Source organism: Equus caballus, chromosome 10 (assembly GCF_041296265.1).
Source record: "Equus caballus isolate H_3958 breed thoroughbred chromosome 10, TB-T2T, whole genome shotgun sequence".
Taxonomy (NCBI): domain Eukaryota; kingdom Metazoa; phylum Chordata; class Mammalia; order Perissodactyla; family Equidae; genus Equus; species Equus caballus.
The window spans coordinates 65,642,790-65,662,391 of NC_091693.1; the positions used below are offsets into that span (position 1 = coordinate 65,642,790).

A 19,602-nucleotide genomic window follows, 5' to 3' on the forward strand; every position below is an offset into this window, starting at 1 on the left:
ATGTCAATTTCCCATTTGCACACTTGATGGATAAATTGGATGGATTAGATTGAAAATCATTGTCCCTCAAATTTTACTCAAGTCTTTATCTGTTGTTTTGACCTGTTCCTCTACCCACCTCTAACTGCTACTGCTCCCCCCACCCCCACCACCTTGGACGTTTGTAGGGTCTTCTTTATGTCCTCGGTGAAATTTCAGAATTGTGGCTTGTTATAGATCTTATTTCCTTCATTGTGCCGGACACTTATTCCGTCCTCCTTATCTAGAAATTAAGTCCTTCACATCTGAGAAAAATCTGCATAAATTTCTTAGATAACTTCTTCCCTCTTTTTTTTTCTCTCTTTTCTCTTTCTAGAATTCCTTTTTGTCATATATTGGGCTTCCTGAATTAATCGTGTAATTTTCTTATGTTTTCCATCTCTTATTGTTGCTATTTATTTGTTGTATTTTCTGGAACATTTCCTCGAGCTTATCATCTAATCCTTTTTCTGGAATTTTATTTCTGCTACTATATTTTACATTTCAGAATGCTCTCTTTTGTTCTTAATGTTCCTTTTAAAAAATTGCATTGTGTTCTTGCTTTATAGTATTAATAGCTTCTCTTATTTCCCCCAGCATATTGGTTGTGTCGATTACAGTTTTAATTTGAAGTTTCCCTTTGCTGTTTGCGTAGTCTGTTTCCTGTGAATTTTCCTCCCCTACTGTTTATTTGCTCTGGTCTCTGACTTTCATCTTGGAAGTTTTTTTTCAAATTTCTATTGATTCTTGGCTATCAATTCGTTTTAGAGTCTTTTCAGATACTAACAAGCTGATTGGAGGCTCCATCTTAAGAGATTTGTTGACTGCTGTGTTTTACTGTAAGGTGATCTGATAGGGACATCTTTGAGAGAAGCCCACACATAAATGCCGTTGAGCCTTTTTTTCCTGGAGACCGTTCAGTTTCTCCAGAGAAATTCTTTTCGTCTCTTGCTTGCTGAGAGGGAGCTTGGTGGTTGTTGTTTGGGGAGCCCATTTGGGAAAGAAGGGGAAGATTACATGGTTAGTAAATGGTGTAGGGGATGTAAACTCAAATTGTGTGACTTCAGTGCCCTTGCTCTGGGCTCCCATGATTCTTGCCTCCTGTATTAAAACCTAAGTTGGGCTTCTTAGCCTTTTACATCAAGTTTTTCGTACTTATTGTGTACAATAGCCCATTTTAGTCCTGTATAGCACAGTTAGGAACACTATGTATATGATGATATTTAATTATTTCCATGTTAGAGATTTATAATTTGTTCTTAATTTGCAGCTTTTTTCAAGGAGAAAACCTCCAAGGGGCCTGTATGTTTATGGAGATGTTGGTAAGTGTGCTGAAATAAGTTTTGAGTGGTCCAAACAGAAAGTGTCCCAGCGTTCACTCAGGGATAACTTCCGTTTCTATCCCTCAATTGGCTGCCAGCAAAGGAATAAGGTAAAATAAGGGGAGAGGAAAGGGGACGGGAGGGCAGTGATCTTAGTTTGCCCTTTTGCTTCTCATAGTGTGTGACTGTAGTTTAAAGCAGGATTAGTTAGCAGGTTAGGGTGCAAACACTGTTTAATGTATGAAATGAGTTGATCTCAGGGAAGGAAATCATCTGTAGATAGGTTATTAGATAAATCTGCATCTCATTGCTCAGTGCTATTTGACTCAGCTTAATACTTTTTAAAAAATAAGCTGTTCTTTTTAACTTTTAATTTCCACTAATATTTCTACTCATAATCTAAGCCCTTGTCCTCAATTTAGTTATTATCTTTAATTTAGTTATTAATGTATATTCTTAACACATGGATGGTAACATTTGCTTGGTGTCCCACTTCCATACATTCAGCACAAAGACTCAGATTTTCTTGGAAACTTTATGAGCTGTCCCTCACTTTCTAGATTTTCCTAATCAGTTAATGTCTTGCTTCTTCCCTGACTTCATTCTTGCTGAAATTATCTATTTCTGGTTTCTGTTTCTTCAAACAAATCCTTTTGTCCTAGTCCTAAACCTCTCCCTGATTACCCACATTCACTGAGGTCATGAACATGGCTCCTACTTTATCTGGCCTTATTGCTTTCAATCATTTCTTTTATTGATATACTCAAAATGCACATTTACATGTACCGAGATCAGTTTTGGTTCTTGACTAATAAACAGCCTTCAGGCTCTCCTGTAGCCATAATAAATTTGAATTATGAGGAAATGGTAGCAGAGGTTATTATCTTACTAAGAATTTCAGTGCAACTCCTAAAAATAATAGGAGTTGAATAAGTAGTTATAGTGCCTTAAAGATGAAACTGTTCTTTTCTGGATCTTCCCTCTCTTTCTGATTTGCTTACGAATGCCTCTCAATACCTGTTTTACACTTATAGATTTAGCAAATCTAATAAAAAGAGAATTGTTTAGCTCACAGTGAATGATAGAGATTGCCCCGTAGGATTCTTCAAGTTCTTGAAATTTAAAAATGTGAAAGAAGCTCAAACTATTCTTTTTTTTTAGTTTATTGGTTAATTGGTATTTTTGAGACCATGCATGCTTACTTCTTACTTAGGAAGCAATTTATACCAGGTTCTTGATCAGTTTCATGTGTCTGCACCTTTGGGTACCTCTAGCAGGTCTCATTCTGTTGTCATCTCTGGTTCTTTGCCTCTTTGTAGAACACTTACTTCCTATACCTTCACTTTCATGTTTTGTCATTGCTAAAATCACCATCTTTGTTTCTCCTGTTACCTTAACCACTTAACCATAAATGGAGATGGTTAGTAAAGCACAACTGTTTCCACTTCTGCAAAAGGACTTAGAAAAACCCAGCAACCTATGAAAGTTATTAGATTTTAGTTTGGAAAATACAGCCATATTCTAATGAATTGAAGGGAGGTACAATAAATGTAATTCATCTGAATGTTGGAGAGAATTAGAAAAGATGTAATAACATGGGATGTTCACATAGGCTGGCTGTGTGGCAACCTCTGGTTAGGAACTTCTTTATTATATAGAGAGGGGAAGAGAAAGTAGTTTTGAAACAGGAAATGAGATGAACATTTTGGTGGCTGTAATCACTTGAGTTTAGAATAGTTACAAAATAGGTAATGAAAGATATGTCAAATTCTCATCTTGGGTGCTCTCTGACTGGGAGAATAGCATCAGAATGTTTTCATTAGCTCTTATTCTTTACTATTTTCCTTTTTTAGACTTGGGCAACAGGTATGAAATTTTAAGGAGGCTGGATGGGAAAGATGATGTCTGCTTCATAGCGCCTCCTTCTCCCTCCTTATTCCTGCTCTTGGCTTGGGCTCTGTCATGCTCACTTCGTTCTACTCTCCTTCTTCAGAGACATGTTGAGATGATTGTCTTAGATGGACTCTCAATCCAGGAAACCCCAGTAGAGTTGATGTAGAAGTTGGAGGGATTACCATCATGGTTCAACCCTGAAGTGAAGTGTTTTCATTAATAAAATGCTTAGCACATCTCATACAGAAGCCCAAAGCTTCAGTAGTAGTATGTTATGGCTTCATTCTTCCCCTGCAACTGGTTTTCTTACAACCAGGGCTCAACTTTTGACCGGCAGACTACAGTGGTGATGGCTGGGCTAATGATTTGTTCGGTACATTAGAAGAGAAAAAAGTACATTTTTGTTTATCAGTCCCTGTTTTACTGCCTCCTGTTTAACCTCTCCTATTTCACATTGGCAACTTCACCAGGTGAAAGGTAGACTTGTTTTAAGGTTAGGACCTGGGAAGCAAAATTCTGCTGGGCTTGGAGGCAATGATGGAGGACGCCGCTTCCAGCTCCTTCTGCAGGGGGTTGGCTGTGAAAAGGGCACCACTAGGCGGGGCTCTCGAGCAGTCAATTTTGGCTTCAAAGTTAGCACTTAAAAGAGTTTTAGGTTTCACAAATTACTCTCCTAGTTAGAATCTTCTTTTGAGAAAAATACAAGGTTTTATTTAGGATTCTGTAGAGACAAAAGCAAAATTGTGAAGTAGGTAAAATTAGTATTGGTTTCTTCCCCACCTTTTTCCAACATCTCCTGTCCACATTCTTCCATTCACTCGACAAGTGTTTATTGAGCTTCTGCCTTGTACCAGGCAGTGTGTTGTTTCTGGAGATGTAAAGTGACTAAAAGGAGACACGGCCTTTGCTCACTGAAAAGTTACAAACTGTTGCGATGGCTTTGAAACATTTTTGAACATGACTGACAGAAATATATTTTGTGTCCCGACCTAGTGTATGCCTGCTCACGTGCGTGTACACACATACACACATACCTATGAAAAATAGTTTCATGAAGGAAAACTTACACTTCCGTGTTTTGATATTTTCTATTCTATTTTATTCTATTCTATTCCATTCTATCTTATGACAAAAAAGTTCTGTTTTAGTGGCAGCTTGCAAAACACTGGTCTGGTGTCTCTAGTATCCATTACTACCTGTTGGCGTGCTAGGGTTTGTTCCTGCTCTTTGACCCCTTCAGGCCTCAGGGTTTCCAATGCTGGATCCTCCAGAGGACGCAGCTTTCTCCTCTACTTGTTTAAATTGGTTGGACTCCTGTTATCCCAGGATCTGCCTTCTAGCTAAATGTCTGAACTACTTCTAAGCTATTTCTAATCTAAGCTGTTCTAAACTACTTGCTAAATTTTTAATGGGTACCATTGGATTAGGAGGTTACCTCTCCAGAACATTTGCATTTATTTTTATATATTTTTTGGAAGATTCGCCCTGAGCTAACATCTGTTGCCAATCTTTTTTTTTCCCTTCTTCTCCCCAAAGCCCCTCAGTACATAGTTGTATATTCTAGTTGTAGGTCCTTCTAGTTCTGCTCTGTGGGACGCCGCCTCAGCATGGCCTGATGAATGGTGCTAGGTCTGTGCCCAGGATCCGAACTGGCAAACCCTGGGCTGGCGAAGTGGAGAGCACAAACTTAGTGGCCACGGACCCGAACATTTGGATTTAAAGAGAATCTTCTAGGAGTTAGAATTTCACTGAAATTTTGGTGTATGAAATGGAACTTTAGTGACCCACCTGGCCACTTAGTGATTTTGGGCAAAGAAATCTTTTAACATCTCTGATATTACACCACCTACAGGCTCTTGCCCACCATACTAAACCTAAAGTTGCATATCATAGACACATTAAAAGAATTTTACATTTCAGAAAGGTCTTGGTTACCTTTTTTCCTATTTTGCTAGTGGCATGAACTGAACATTCTCCTCTGATACTCACACTGAGCACTGTTTGGTGCTGTGGAAAGTGAAATATTGATAATTTCTTGTGTATATCTACTAGTCTCTGTTAGAAGTAGAGAAAATATAGACATTGATAAGAATTAATAAGAGGAATAATGAATACAAAATAAGTAGAAATTTAAGTATGTATAGCCTCTATCATTTTCATACTTTTAAAAATTATTTTTAATTTCATCAAATATTCAGTTATTCACATTTCTAATTATATCATAAATGTTTCTGTTTTCAATGTGATATTGGTCATCTTTAGATCTCTCTTTGTGTGTGTGTGTGTGTGTGTGTGTATGTGTGACTCATGTCACACCAAAGAGGTGCTTCAGCAAAATCCAGATTATGTTTGTAAGTGTGCGTGTGTGTATACATATATATGTGTGTGTACATGCGTATATATGTTTATATATGTGTGCATATGTATATGTATATATGTATACACACTTACATACATATATATAAACTTATTTGTCCTGTAGGGTTTCCTACAACCTGGATTTTGCTGATGCATCTCCGTGGTGTGATGTACGTCCTCCAATTTTGTCGTTTTCAAGGTTGTTTTGGCTATTCTATGGCCTTTGTATTTCCATATGCATTTTAGAATGAGTTTGTCACTTTCTTAAAAAAGATCATTCTGGGGACTTTGATTGTGCTTATTGAATCTATAGATCAATTTGCACAGAATTGAAAGCTTAAAATATTGAGTCTTTTAATCTATGGGCATGGTATATTTCTTCTTCTTCTTTTTTTTTTTCGTGAGCAAGATTGGCCCTGAGCTAACATCTCTTGCCAATCTTCCTCTTTTTGCTTGAGGAAGATTGTCACTGAGCTAATATCCATGCCAATCTTTCTCTATTTTGTATGTGGGATGCCGCCCCAGCAGGGCTTGATGAACGGTGTGTAAGTCCAAGCTCAGGATCTGAACCCGCGAACTTTGGGCCACCAAAACGGAGTGTGTGAACTTAACTACTATACCACTGGGCTGGCCGCAATTTCTTCATTTTTTAAGATCTTTAATTTTTCTCAGTGGTGTTTTGTAGTTTGTAGTACAGAAGTCTGTCATGTTTTTGATAAATTTATTTCTATGTATTTTATGTTTTCTGATGACACTGCAAATGGTATTATATTTAAAATTTTTAATTTCCAACTTATCACTGCTGGTGTGTAGAAGCAATTGACTTTTTGATGACCTTGCTAAATTCAATTATTAACTCTAGTGGTTATTTGGTAGATTCTTTAGGATTTTTCGTGTACACAATCGTGTTGTCTGTGAATAAAGATAATTTTACTTTGTCCTTTACAATGTGTATGCCTTCTAGTTCTTTTTTGGCCTCTTTGCACTAGCTAGGAACTCCGGTACAGTGTTCAGTAGAAGTAGTGAGAGTGGATGTCCTTGCCTTGTGTCCAATTTTAGAGAAGAGTTCAGTCTTTGAGTAGTGAGTATGATGTTAACTGCAAGGCATTTTTTTTCTTAATGTTTAATTTTTTTATCGTTAGCAAAATATGTATAACATAAAATTTACTGTTTTGACCATTTTTTAAGTATACAGTTCAGTGGCATTAAGTACATTCACATTGTTGTGGAACCATCACCACCATCCGTCCCCAGAATCTTTTCATTTCCCAAACTGAGACTCTGTCCCTGTTATAAACAGTATCTATCCATTCTGTACTACCTCCCTCCCAGCCCCTGGCAACCACCATTCTACTTTTGTCTCTATGAGTTTGACCACCCTAGATACCTCATATAAAGGAAGTCATATAATATTTATTTTTTTGTGTCTGGCTTATTTCACTTAGCATAGGATCTTCAAGATTCATCTATATTGTAGCATCTGTCAGAATTCCATTCCTTTTTAGGGATGAAAAATATTCCATTATATAGATATACCAGTTTTGTTTATCCATTCATCTGTTGATGGATGTTTGGGTTGTTTCCATCTTTTTTTTTAATAAACTTTTTTTTTTTTGAGGAAGATTAGCCCTGAGCTAACGTCTGCCACCAATCCTCCTCTTTGTGCTGAGGAATACTGGCCCTCAGCTAACATCCGTGCCCATCTTCCTCTATTTTATGTGGGATGCCTGCTACAGCATGGGTTGACAAGTGATGCATAGGTCCGCACCTGGGATCCAAACTGGCGAACCCTGGGCCGCTGAAGCAGAACGTGTGCAGTTAACCTCTGTGGCACTGGGCCGGCCCCGGGTTGTTTCCATCTTTTGATTGTTGTGAATAATACTGCTGCGAACACTGCTGTACAGATATCTGTTCAAATCCCTGCTTTCAATTGTTTTGTGTATATACCCTGAAGTGGAATTGCTGGATCATATGGTCATTGTGCATTTACTTTTTTGAGGACCTGACATACCATTTTCCACAGCAGCTGCACCATTTTATATTCCCACCAGCAATGTACAAGGGTCCCCATTTTTCCACATTCTTACTAACACTTGTTATTTTCTACTGTTTTTTTCTGCTGAGGAAGATTAGCCCTGAGCTAACATCTGTGCCAGTCGTCCTCTGCTTTAGATGTGGGTCACCGCCACAGCATGGCTGATGAGTGGTGTAGGTCTTCACCTGGGATCCAAACCCATGAACCTGGGTTGCTGTAGCAGAGTGTGCTGAACTTAACCACTATGCCATGGGGCTAGCCTCTCTTTTCTTTTCATAGTAGCCATCCTAATGAATGTGAAGTGGTATCTCATTGTAGTTTTGTTTTGCATTTCTCAAATGATTAGTGATGCTGAGATCTCTTCATTGTAGTTTTTTTGTATTCATCCTTTATGAAACTGAAGAAGTCTCCCTCTTTTCCGAGTTTTCTGAGAGTTTTTATCATGAATGTGTGCTGAATTTTGTCAAAATTGTTTTCAAATGTTGTGATAATTATATGGTTTTTATGTGTTGAATTTTATTTTGGCAGAGGGTTATTTGCATGCCAGATTGATTCATTTGAAGTATTTTTTTTAATTGAAATTTGTTGAGATAATTATCAATTCACAGGCAGTTGTTAAAAGTAATACAGAAGGATCCACATGCACTTTATTCTTTTTCCCCCAAAGGTAACATTTTGCAAAACTATAGTATATATATCACAACCAGGATATTGACATTGATACAATTCATGGGCCTTATTCAAATTGCTCCAGTCTTACTTATACTCACTTATGTGTGTGTATTTAGTTCTGTACAATTTATTACCTGTGTAGGTTCATGTATCTACCACCACAGTCAAGATACTGAACAATTCTATCACCACAAGAATCCCTTGTGTTGCCCATAATTTTGTAACCATACCTGCTTACCCTCAATTTCTTGTTTTTTCTTTTGGTGAGGAAGATTGACCCAGCACTAACATCTGTTGCCAATCTTCCTCTTTTTGCTTGACGAAGATTCTCGCTGAGCCAGCATCTGTGCCATTCTTCCTCTATTTTGTATGTGGAATGCTGCCACAGCATGGCTTGATGAGCGGTGTGTAGGTTTGCGCCTCAGATCCAAACCTGTAAACCCCAGGCCACGAAAGCAGAGCATGGGAACCTAACTACACCACTGGGCCAGCCTTCATCCTCCGTTTCTAAGTTCTGGCAACCACTAATCTGTTCTCCTTTTCTAAAATTCTGTCATTTGGAAAGGTTATATAAATGGAAAATATGTAACCTTTTGAGACTGGCTTTTTTGCACTCAGCATAATTCCTTGGAGAGTCATTCAAGTTGTTGCACGTATCAATATCTCTAGAAATTGTTCATCTTACACCTTCCTGGTGGCCATTCTTTGCCTCACATCATGGAGTATCAACCTACATGTGAGCAGCTAGTACTCAGCCAAAGACTCAAGAGTACCCACAGGTTGATTTCTAGAGCTCTTTCATTATAGTGTAGCCTCCTCTTCTCTGGCCCTTTGCCTTGCAAATTTCCCCTGCATTGAACTCCCATAATTCTGATATCTCTTAACTCACTCAGCTAGACCTGGGCATTTTACTTGGATTTACCCTTTCGGTGCAGCAACCTTCAAGGTGCCTCCAAGCCAAAAGCTGGAGTGGTATAGGGCTTATCTTATTTTTCCTTTCTCTCAGGCAGCAGAGCCTTGTGTTGCTTCTTTTCCAATGTCTGAAAACATTAGTTTCATATATTTCATCCAGTTTTCTGGTATTTTATGTTGAGATGGTGAGTCCAGAACCAATTTCTGTAACACAGGCTCTTAAGAGTTTTCATTTTCCTGATACACATTGCTAAGCCTTTCTTACTCCAAGGTTATGCAAATGTTCACAACTGTTGTCTTCTGGGTCTTTCATTTTTTTTAGCAACTTAAATTCATCTGCAGTTAATTTTGGTGTGAAATGTAAGGTGTAGGGATCTGGTTTTATTTTTTACAAATGGCTGAGTATTTGTCTTTAGCAATTGTTAATTTTTTTCATATACGTTGTTATTATATATACTTCAATCTGCTTATTTGGTTTAGTTGATATTTTAAGAAATCCAGTACTATTCAAATGTAATTTCTCTAATTTTATAATATCGTTTTGTTTTGTACTTCCTCTCCCTTCTCTCCTTGCCTCCCCCAACCATCACTACTTGCCACTTACCTTTTTTAAAAATATTTTTGACACTTCTTTTTGTATTATCCATTTAAGTGAAAATTTTAAAGTGTAGGTGTTTATTTTGTTTTACTCAAATGTTAAGTATTTTTTCAATTAATTGTACATCCTGGATGTCATGCTATATCAGTACATGTTGATCCATCTTGCTCATTTTGCTGAGTATATACTATTTTATTATATGAATTTTCCACAATTCACTTAACCAATTTCCTGTTGATAGGCATTTATTTATTTATTTTTAACCAGGAGATAGACTGTAGAATCATGTTGTCAAATTATTCCTAAATTGATTTTGATTGGAATTTCATTGACCGTCAAAATAATTTAGGGAGAAGAAATATCTTTACAGTAGTTATTTTGGTTCTGAGTATTTTTAAGCCATTTGATGGACTTGCAGAAAGACAAATTGACTTGGAGAAAGATTGGTCTTACACTCCCAGCAGAAGGATGTCAGGGTGCTTATTTTCCCACATCCTCACCACCGTAAAAATGGTATATCATTGGTGTTTTAATTTGTATTTCTTTTATTTCTGGTGGAGTTAAACTTTTAAAAATATGTTTAAAGCTATTTATGTTTTTGGGGTCATTTTAATACTTGTATTCTTTGCACATTAATGATGTTAATTCTGTGTTGTTCAGTACTCTTACAGTTGCAGTGAAAATAAAAAGCCAGTTGAATTAGCTGAACCGGGGAGGAATTTAATGGTGGCTTTAATTGTTAAGTCTAGTAATAACCTGATTCAGCCACGGTAGATCTGTGAGCTTAAATGGTATTTGGAGGATCTCTCTCTCCTTCCCTCCCTTTCCCTCCACCTTCGTCTTCTGGTTCTGCTTTCCTTATTGTTGGCTTCATTCTTGGTCAGGACTCTTTAATGTTGTAGGAAAGATGACTCCTGGGATCTTCTAGGTTGCTCTCTTAAAAGGAGAAGGGACGATTCTCATTCTCAGAATCCATATTAACTCCGTCTAGAGAGCGCTGATCTAATTGGGTTACATGCCCACCACAAGGCCAACCGCAGCGAATAGGGTAATGGGGTATTTTGATCGGCCCACCCCGTGATCAATACTGTCATAGAATCATACTAAGTTGAGAAGTTTTTAGAAGGAAGAGATTTAGGACAGACAGGGGGAAAAAAAAAGATATCCATTGTAGTTTCTAAGAGCTGTTTATATCTTAAAGATATATGAGGTTAAACCCTCCAGCTCCATGAGGGCAGGGATTTTTCTCAGTTTTGTTCACTGCCGTATCCTGAACACCTAGATTAAGATCTCATACATGGTAGGCATTCAGTAAAAATATATTCATTAAATAAATAAGGATATTAATATTATTTATGGTGACCTTAAGGACCTGCAGGAGGTTGAATTTCCTGTAGCCTAATCTATCAAACTTTTCCTTTATGATTTCTTCCTTTTGCTTTTATCTCCAGAAACTTTTTATTTGATGGTCTTATTATATTTTAAGCCCAGTTTTAGAGTTAGTATAAAGACTACATTCAAATATATATTATTTACATTTTTGGTTAGGTAATTCATGACTTTTTTCTGGATCCACAAGTATACTATCCTTCATGCCACAGAATTTGAAACTTTATTAATTTACTTTGTTGCATAAATGTAATCATATAAAATCTACTGCCACTCACTGTATCAAGAGATATTGTACTGAATATTTTTGCAAAAAATTACTCTTTGATATAAATGATCTCTTCATTAAAAACATGTTTGGCGAATTGTATTTTCATATGCAAAAAACTTTCTGGCCATTCAAATGGCATGGGCCCAAAGTCATCTTATGGAAAAGAGGAAAGTCCCAAAGATTTAAGACGCAGATCTTAGTTCCTGAGCTGCCTTTGAATTTACTAATCACAGCTCCTGTGAGGAGAGTGTGGGTACGGTGGAGGTGGGGTGGTGGAGGAAGCAGTAAGGATGAGAGACAGGATCAGCATGCCCTGGCCTGGCCTGCCAGGGAATGCTAGGTTTGAACCGAACTTGAGCACTGCCACCGTCCTGAAAGCTCTGGGCTTTCTGCGACGGAACGGGGCTTTCTGTGCATTCCTTGTTGAATGCTCAGGCTGTTGACTCTTCAATTACTCATGCAGTCATAGTGACTAGAAGTTTCAGAGTATTGAAATTGGATAATTTCTTTATAAGGGTTAACTGTATCAAAATTTCTTTCAATAGGCCTCAGTTTGAAAGACCTATATTCTCTGCTTTTTAAAAAAGTGTTATAATTGGCAATTTTCCTGCTCTAATCTACATCTGTTTTTATTTTCTGTATTTATGTTAGATACTAATCTTCATTTTCTCATTTTTTGTTTTCTCATTTTCCCATGGGGCCTGACGGTTCCTCATGCTTAGTAATAGCCCAATAAATATTTATTTAATTAAGAAAGTTATTTTATTTCTACTGATGCCTTTTGGAAGAGAAATTGAAGAATGAATAATCTGTAAATCTTGCCAGTTTATGAACATACATCTCTGAGGGAAATAGCCCTGTAATGTTAAAGTGTTGTATTTCCTAAAAACAAGATTTTAACAGAAAAGGGTAATATCAACATTTTATTTTTAACTAGTTTAACATTAAAAATAAACACCTCTTTTTAAAAAAGTGACATTGTCTTAAGCTTTCCAGCAGAAGAGTGTGGTCTCATTATCCCAAAGCTAGTGAACAGTCGTTAGAGCGATCACTACATACTGTTTAAAAGTATTCTTCCTTTTTTTTTAAGGGACAGGGAAAACAATGGTGATGGACATGTTTTATGCTTATGTGGAAATGAAGAGGAAAAAACGGGTTCATTTTCATGGTTTCATGCTAGATGTTCATGAAAGTAAGTTAATGATATGAAAGAAGTGATTTTTTATGTGGGCAAACACTACAAATAGTTTTTCTCATCTTTTGAAATTCTTAATCTTTTAATCTTTAAAAAAATTAGATTTTTGCTTGAAGTAAGATTTTATTTGGTTTCGTTTGTTTTGGGCTATACTGAAACAATTAGTAATGTGTCCAGAGTTGGTCCTAAATACAAATGCAGTACTTCCGAATAAGAGAACAGGAGTTACTAAATGATGGTAAGGCATTTTCTCTTTCTACTAAGGATCAATGAGAAATGTTAAAACCTTACCTGTTTCAAGAAATTCTCGATAAGGTCCTTTCCTGTGTGTCACTTTAGCATGTAGGCATTTGGGTTATTCTTGTGTGCATGCTTTATTGCTTTGTCAGTGCTCTTATGTAATCTTGTTTCTACATTCCTTGTCTACCAGTTATACTGTAACCTTCCCAGGGCAGGAACATTGTGTTCTTCTTCTAATACCATCAGCATTTAGTACACATGTAACGAATGAAGTGGGACTGGCTAGAGACAAGGGAACATCCTGATTAGATATGCTAGTCATAGGGCAGGGTCACCACCTCTGTCTGCATCCCTCAAATCCTCAGGACTAAGATGGATCTGTCCATCCATCTGGTCACCGTCTAGTCATCTAGTCTATCACTTTGTCGTCTCCAAAGTGATTGAAGAGTAGAGATGGAATGACCACAAAGTGTCCCTACAACCGTGGGAATATAGTAATATGTGAACAACTTATTTTGAGGTAGAGAAAATGCAACCACTTTCAATAATCGCATTTGATTGTATGTGGAATTTAAACTTAATTTTTATGCTCACACTAAAGTTTCATTTAGAGATTTAAAAAATATGTTATAGTTGTCTAAAATGTACTGTTAATACAACATTTGATTTGTGTTTACTTTCATCCATTTAAGGAATACACCGCCTTAAACAGAGTTTGCCAAAAAGGAAAGCAGGGTTCATGGCTAAATCATATGATCCAATAGCTCCGATAGCCGAAGAAATCAGCGAAGAAGCGTGTCTCTTATGTTTTGATGAATTTCAGGTAAGGTAGAGATGTTTCATAGATGTTGAATGATATACTGAATGAAGTGTGAAGATTTGACACATTGTCTCTTGTGACTTCAATTTTGTTTTTTTTAAAGATTTTATTTTTTTCCTTTTTCTCCCCAAAGCCCCCTGGTACATAGTTGTATATTCTTCGGTGTGGGTCCTTCCAGCTGTGGCATGTGGGATGCCGCCCCAGCGTGGTTTGATGAGCAGTGCCATGTCCGCGCCCAGGATTTGAACCAACGAAACACTGGGCTGCCTGCAGCGGAGCGCACGAACCCAACCACTCGGCCACGGGGCCAGCCCCTCTTGTGACTTTAATTTTACTGTCTGGTCCAGGAGTTGGCAAACCGTGGCTTGCACAGGGCAAGTCTGGCCCAGCTGCTTTTGTATGACCAGTGAGGAAAGAAGGATTTTTGTATTTTTAAAAGGTCATTAAAAAAGAGAAAAGAAAATACAACAATGTGGCTTGCAAAGCCTAGAATATTTACTATTCAACCTTTTATTGAATAAGTTTGCCCACCCCTCTATTCTAGTAGTGGATTCACATTTCCCCTACACCACAGTGGAGATAATGTAATGATTACACAATAATGTCTTTAAAGATGTTGGAGTTTTTTAAAGTGTTATATAAAAACCAAGTGATTCACACATCGCATTTAAGCCTCACCATTTATCTGTGATGAAGGGAGGGAGTTGCCCTAGGTGAACTTTTAAAATTTCTTCTAGTTTTAGGATTCTCTGAAATTGTACATTTAAATTGATAGTAAGTTATTTCCTGATCTTTATGTCTTATGAGAGCAAATATGGCATGAAGGCAAAAACCGTGTCTTATGCTTATTCTGTATCCTATGTCATAGCCAGTGTTATAATAATAATAGTAACAGTAATAGTAAATACTCTACATTAAGAATTGCTTCCTTTTTATTTGACTGATTTCTTTAGTAGTTCTGAAAGTACTACTAGTAATAGTTGGTTTTTCTATAATGCTTATCATAAAAGCAATTAATTACTGGGATAAAAATAGAAAAATCCACAAATACTGAATATAAGCTTAAAAATAGGGCTTTACACCCAAAGCTTTTGGAAAACATTTCTGGGGCTGAGTGCAGAAACGCCTGTGTCTGATTGCCTAGAAGAAAGGCCCAGAGAACTTTCAAGGGCGGGAAACTAACTGTTGTGTGCCTACTCTGAGGTAGGGCCTGGGTCATTCACACATCTCATTGAAGTTCACATCGTATTTGTGATGAAGTGAAGGAATTGCCCTAGTTGAATTTTAATGTTTCTTCCAGTTTTAAGATTCCCTGCATTTATGCACTTAAATTGGAAGTGAGTTATTTCCTGTTCTTCTGTGCTTAAAAACCATGGTTAGTGGGAAGATAATGTGGGCCGGATGCCTTTGTCCCAATGACGCATGATAGGTCTTCTCTAACAACTTGATACACATAGCTAACAGTGGTCTCGATTTATGATAGAGGAGAAAGAAGAATTTTCACTAGGAATGGTGTTACATTGAACCATCTACAAAGGAGGAAACTTACTTCTTTACCTCTTTAGTCATATTAAGACAGCCTGGCATTCACCCCTTCTTTTCAGAGGTCTTCAGAAGAAAGGCTTATGGAAAAGAGATGTTCCCTTGCTACTCTGAAGAGGTATATGAAGTACAACTGTGTATTACAGAAAGAGAAGGGCCTCACTTAGTTCTAAATTTAGTTCTAAATATAGCACTGAAGTTAATAGTTAAGCTGCCTTCAACAACAAAAGTCAGGGATGAATCAATGAAAGCCATCTCTCTTATCTTCTCATTATGAGTTTCTTAAGCAAATTATATCTAAATAAAATTGAATTTGGCACAGTAAATTTTCTTTTGCTTGCGGAAGATTCACCCTGAGCTAACATCTGTGCCAGTCTTCCTCTATTTTGTATGTGAGTTGCTGCCACAGCATGGCTGCCACTGACTAGTGTTGGTCCGTACCTGGAAACTGAACCTGAACCATTGAAGTGGAGCATGCCGAACTTAACAATTAGGCCATGGGGCCAGCCGCACAATAAATTTTTACTTAAGTTAGGATTAAGTAGTGAAGTTAAAATTTTTAAGAAGTATGTTAATACCCAACCTTTGTAAAATGATTCATGGTTTACAGAGTGTTTTTACATCCTTACTTCATTTAATTCTATAAAAGAGTTATTATTATCTCCATCATATAGTTGAGGAATATAAAGGCATCAGAATTTCCTAGGTATTGTGTAGAAATTGTTACCCTTAACTTAAAAAATATAAATTTTAAAACACATAGAGAAATGATTGGCAAGTTTCTGTGACGTGAGGACCGTTGGCTAGACTATTTCAGGTTAGGAGCCGAAAATCTGACTGTGCAAAAGAGATCCTTAGATTTATAATTAAGCAGGGCCACATTGCCCATTAAGCACAGGAGGTACAGTCCCTAGGGTCAATGATACTTTTAGGGGCCCATGGAAATATTTTAATTTCTTTTAAAATTTGAAGAAAAAAATGAATATATCAATAAAGGATCCAGCTTGAATCTGTATTATATGTTTCTTATACCAACACAGTTATAAGATATTATACATATACAATTAACTTATTTTTTAGTTGAGGAAGGGGCTCATGAAGGTAAAAGTGCCTAGGGCCCATGAAAGTCATAATGCCGCCCTGATAGGGAGGTCCTGACAGAAATGTGTCTGGTTGCTCTGGGAATTCTCCATTGAGTTCAGATTTCAGAAGGGTTGAGAATTGGCTGGGAAGAAGGAAACAAAAGCAACTATCAAGATGCTAACGTTTCCGATAATCCAAGTCTTGCAAAAGAAATGCAGGCAACAAAAAGGATTTTTCAAATTACACATTAAATAGAAGGGAGAGCAGACCCTTTGCTTATAAAATAGCATTTGCTAACGAAGAAAAGTGGATGTGATGGGGCTGTCTGCTTGCTTCATCCAGAGTTGGTTTGATGTTTATTCATTCATTTATTAATTCATCCCAGTTGCCTTCCAGAGCCTTATTTCATACCACAGGACCCTATCTGTCCCACAATCAAATAGACTGTGTCTGGACATCTGATCTATGAATAGCCAGTCTACAAGCTTGTCAACAACCTTGGACTTGTGTGGTGGGGCTTGGCAATTGGGCCAATCATATACTCTCCTTCATGTATTTAAAAGGCATAGAAGGAAGTTCCCACTTGGAAAAGAGACAGGAACAAAGAGACATAGGAAGTAACTCACTCACATTAGAGGGAGGAGTACTAGGGTGCTCCCTAGACAGCTGCTGAGTTCTCCAGAGCTACCTCCAATCCCAGGGCAATTCCAGCTCCAGTTCCCAGGAGGTGTTATGAGTCTGTTCCTATCCTGGAATCTCGAGTAATACTCCTTTTCATTGATTGATTGATTGATTGTCATATTGATGATTATAAATCACATTGTGTGTACATTATTATATGTCACTTTCTATATAGACCGCATTGTGCTCACCACCAATAGTCTAGTTTTTACCCGTCACCATGCTTATGTGTCCCTTTACTACTTTTGTCTACTCCGCCTCCCCCTTCCTCTTGGGCAACCACTGATCTGTTCTCTTTATCCATGTGTTTGTTTATCTTCCACATATGAGTGAAATCATATGGTGTTTGTCTTTCTCTGTCTGGCTTATTTCACTTAACAAAATACTGTCAAGGTCCATCCATGTTGTTAGAAATGTGATGGTTTTGTCTTTTTTTATGGCTGGCTAGTATTCCATTATGTATATATATGCCACATCTTCTTTATCCAGTCATTGATTGATGGACACTTGGGTTGCTTCCATATCTTGGCTATTGTGAATAATGCTGCAGTGAACATAGGGGTGCGTAGATCTCTTTGTATTGTTGATTTCATGTTCTTTGGATAAATACCCAGTAGTGGGATAGCTGGGTCAAATGGTACTTCTATTTTTAATTTTTTGAGAAATCTCCATACTGTTTTCCGTAGTGGCTGCACCAGTTTGCATTCCCACCAGCAGTGTATGAGGGTTCCCTTTTCTCCACATCCTTTCCAGCATTTGTTATTTTTTTCTTGTTAATTATAGCCATTCTGACGGGTGTGAGGTGCTATCTCATTGTAGTTTTGATTTGCATTTCCCTAGTAATTAGTGATGTTGAGCATGTTTTCATGTGCCTGTTGGCTATCTGTATATCTTCATTGGAAAAATGTCTGTTCATATCCTCTGCCAATTTTTTGATCGGGTTGTTTGTCTTTTTGTTGTTGAGTTGTATGAGTTCTTTATATATTTTGTCAATTAACCCCTTTTCAGATATATGATTTGCAAATATTTTCTCCAGGTTGGTGAGTTGTCTTTTCATTTTGTTCATGGTTTCCTTTACCTTGCAGATGCTTTTTAGTCTGATGTAGTCCCATTTTTTAATTTTTTCTTTTGTTTTCCATGCCTGAATAGACACGGTATTTGAAAAGATGCTGCTAAGACCGATGTCAAAGACTGTACTGCCTGTATTTTCTTCTGGGAGTTTTATGGTTTCAGGTCTTACATTCAAATCTTTAATCCATTTTGAGTTACTTTTTGTGTATGGTGTAAGATAATGGTCTACTTTCATTCTTTTACATGTGGCTGTCCAGTTTCCCCAAAACCATTTATTGAAGAGACTTTCCTTTCTCCATTGTATGTTCTTAGCTCCTTTGTCAAATATAGCTGTCTGTAGATGTGTGGTTTCATTTCTGGGCTCTCAATTCTGTTGCACTGATCTGTGTGTCTGTTTTTGTGCCAATATCATGCTGTTATGATTACTATAGCTTTGTTGTGAATTTTGAAGTCAGAGATTGTGATGCCTCCAGCTCAGGATTGCTTTGGCTATTTGGGGTCTCTTGTTGTTCCATATCAATTTTAGGATACTTTGTTCTATTTCTGTGAAGAATGTCATTGGGATTCTGATTGCGATTGCATTGAATCTGTAGATTGCTTTAGGTAGTATGGACATTTTAACTATGTTTATTCTTCCAATCCATGAGCATGGAGTATCCTTCCATTTCTTTATGTCTTCTTTGATTTCTTTCAATAATGTCTTATATTTTTCAGTGTATAGGTCTTTCACCTCCTTGGTTAAATTTATTCCTAGATATTTTATTATTTTTGTTGTGATTGTAAATGGGATTGTCTTCTTGACTTCTCTTTCTACTAGTTCATGATTGGTGTATAGAAATGCAACTGATTTTTGTGAGTTGATTTTGTACCCTGCCACTTTGCTGTAGTTGATTATTTCCCATAGCTTTCTGGTGGATCCTTTAGGGTTTTCTGTGTATGGAATCAGTCGTCTGCAAACAGTGAGAGTTCTACTTCTTTCTTTCCAGTTTGGATAGCTTTTATTTTTTTTTCTTGCCTAACTGTTCTGGCCAAAACCTCTAGTACTATGTTGGATAAGAGTAGCAAGAATGGACACCCTTGTCTTATTCTTGTTCTCAGAGGGATGGCTTTCAGTTTTTCACCAGTGATTATGATGTTGGCTGTGGGTTTGTCATATATGATCTTTGTTATGTTGAGGTACTTTCCTTCTATCTCCATTTTATTGAGAGATTTTATCATAAATGGATGTTGGATCTTGCCAAATGCTTTCTCTGCATCTATTGAGATGATCCTGTGATTTTTCTTCCTCATTTTGTTAATGTGGTGTATCACATTGATTGATTTGCGGATGTCAAACCATCCCTGTGACCTTGGTTTAAATCCCACTTGATCGTGTGTATGATCCTTTTAATGTGTTGCTGTATATGATTTGCCAGTATTTTGTTGAGGATTTTTGCATCGATGTTCATCAGTGATATTGGCCTTTAATTTTCCTTTTTTGTGTTGTCCTTGTCTGATTTTGA

General features: G+C 37.2%; 1 protein-coding gene across 2 annotated transcripts in view; it reads left to right on the forward strand.

The window, feature by feature from the left end:
- The window catches only part of AFG1L (AFG1 like ATPase), a 196,164-nt gene that overhangs the window by 50,736 nt on the left and 125,826 nt on the right, over nucleotides 1-19,602 (forward strand). For both annotated transcript variants that reach the window (XM_001503984.7, XM_070225336.1), the window contains exons 3-5: nucleotides 1,289-1,340; nucleotides 12,559-12,660; nucleotides 13,596-13,726. In XM_001503984.7, the coding sequence (XP_001504034.2) occupies nucleotides 1,289-1,340; nucleotides 12,559-12,660; nucleotides 13,596-13,726 (285 nt within the window). The remainder of the gene's footprint in view (nucleotides 1-1,288; nucleotides 1,341-12,558; nucleotides 12,661-13,595; nucleotides 13,727-19,602) is intronic.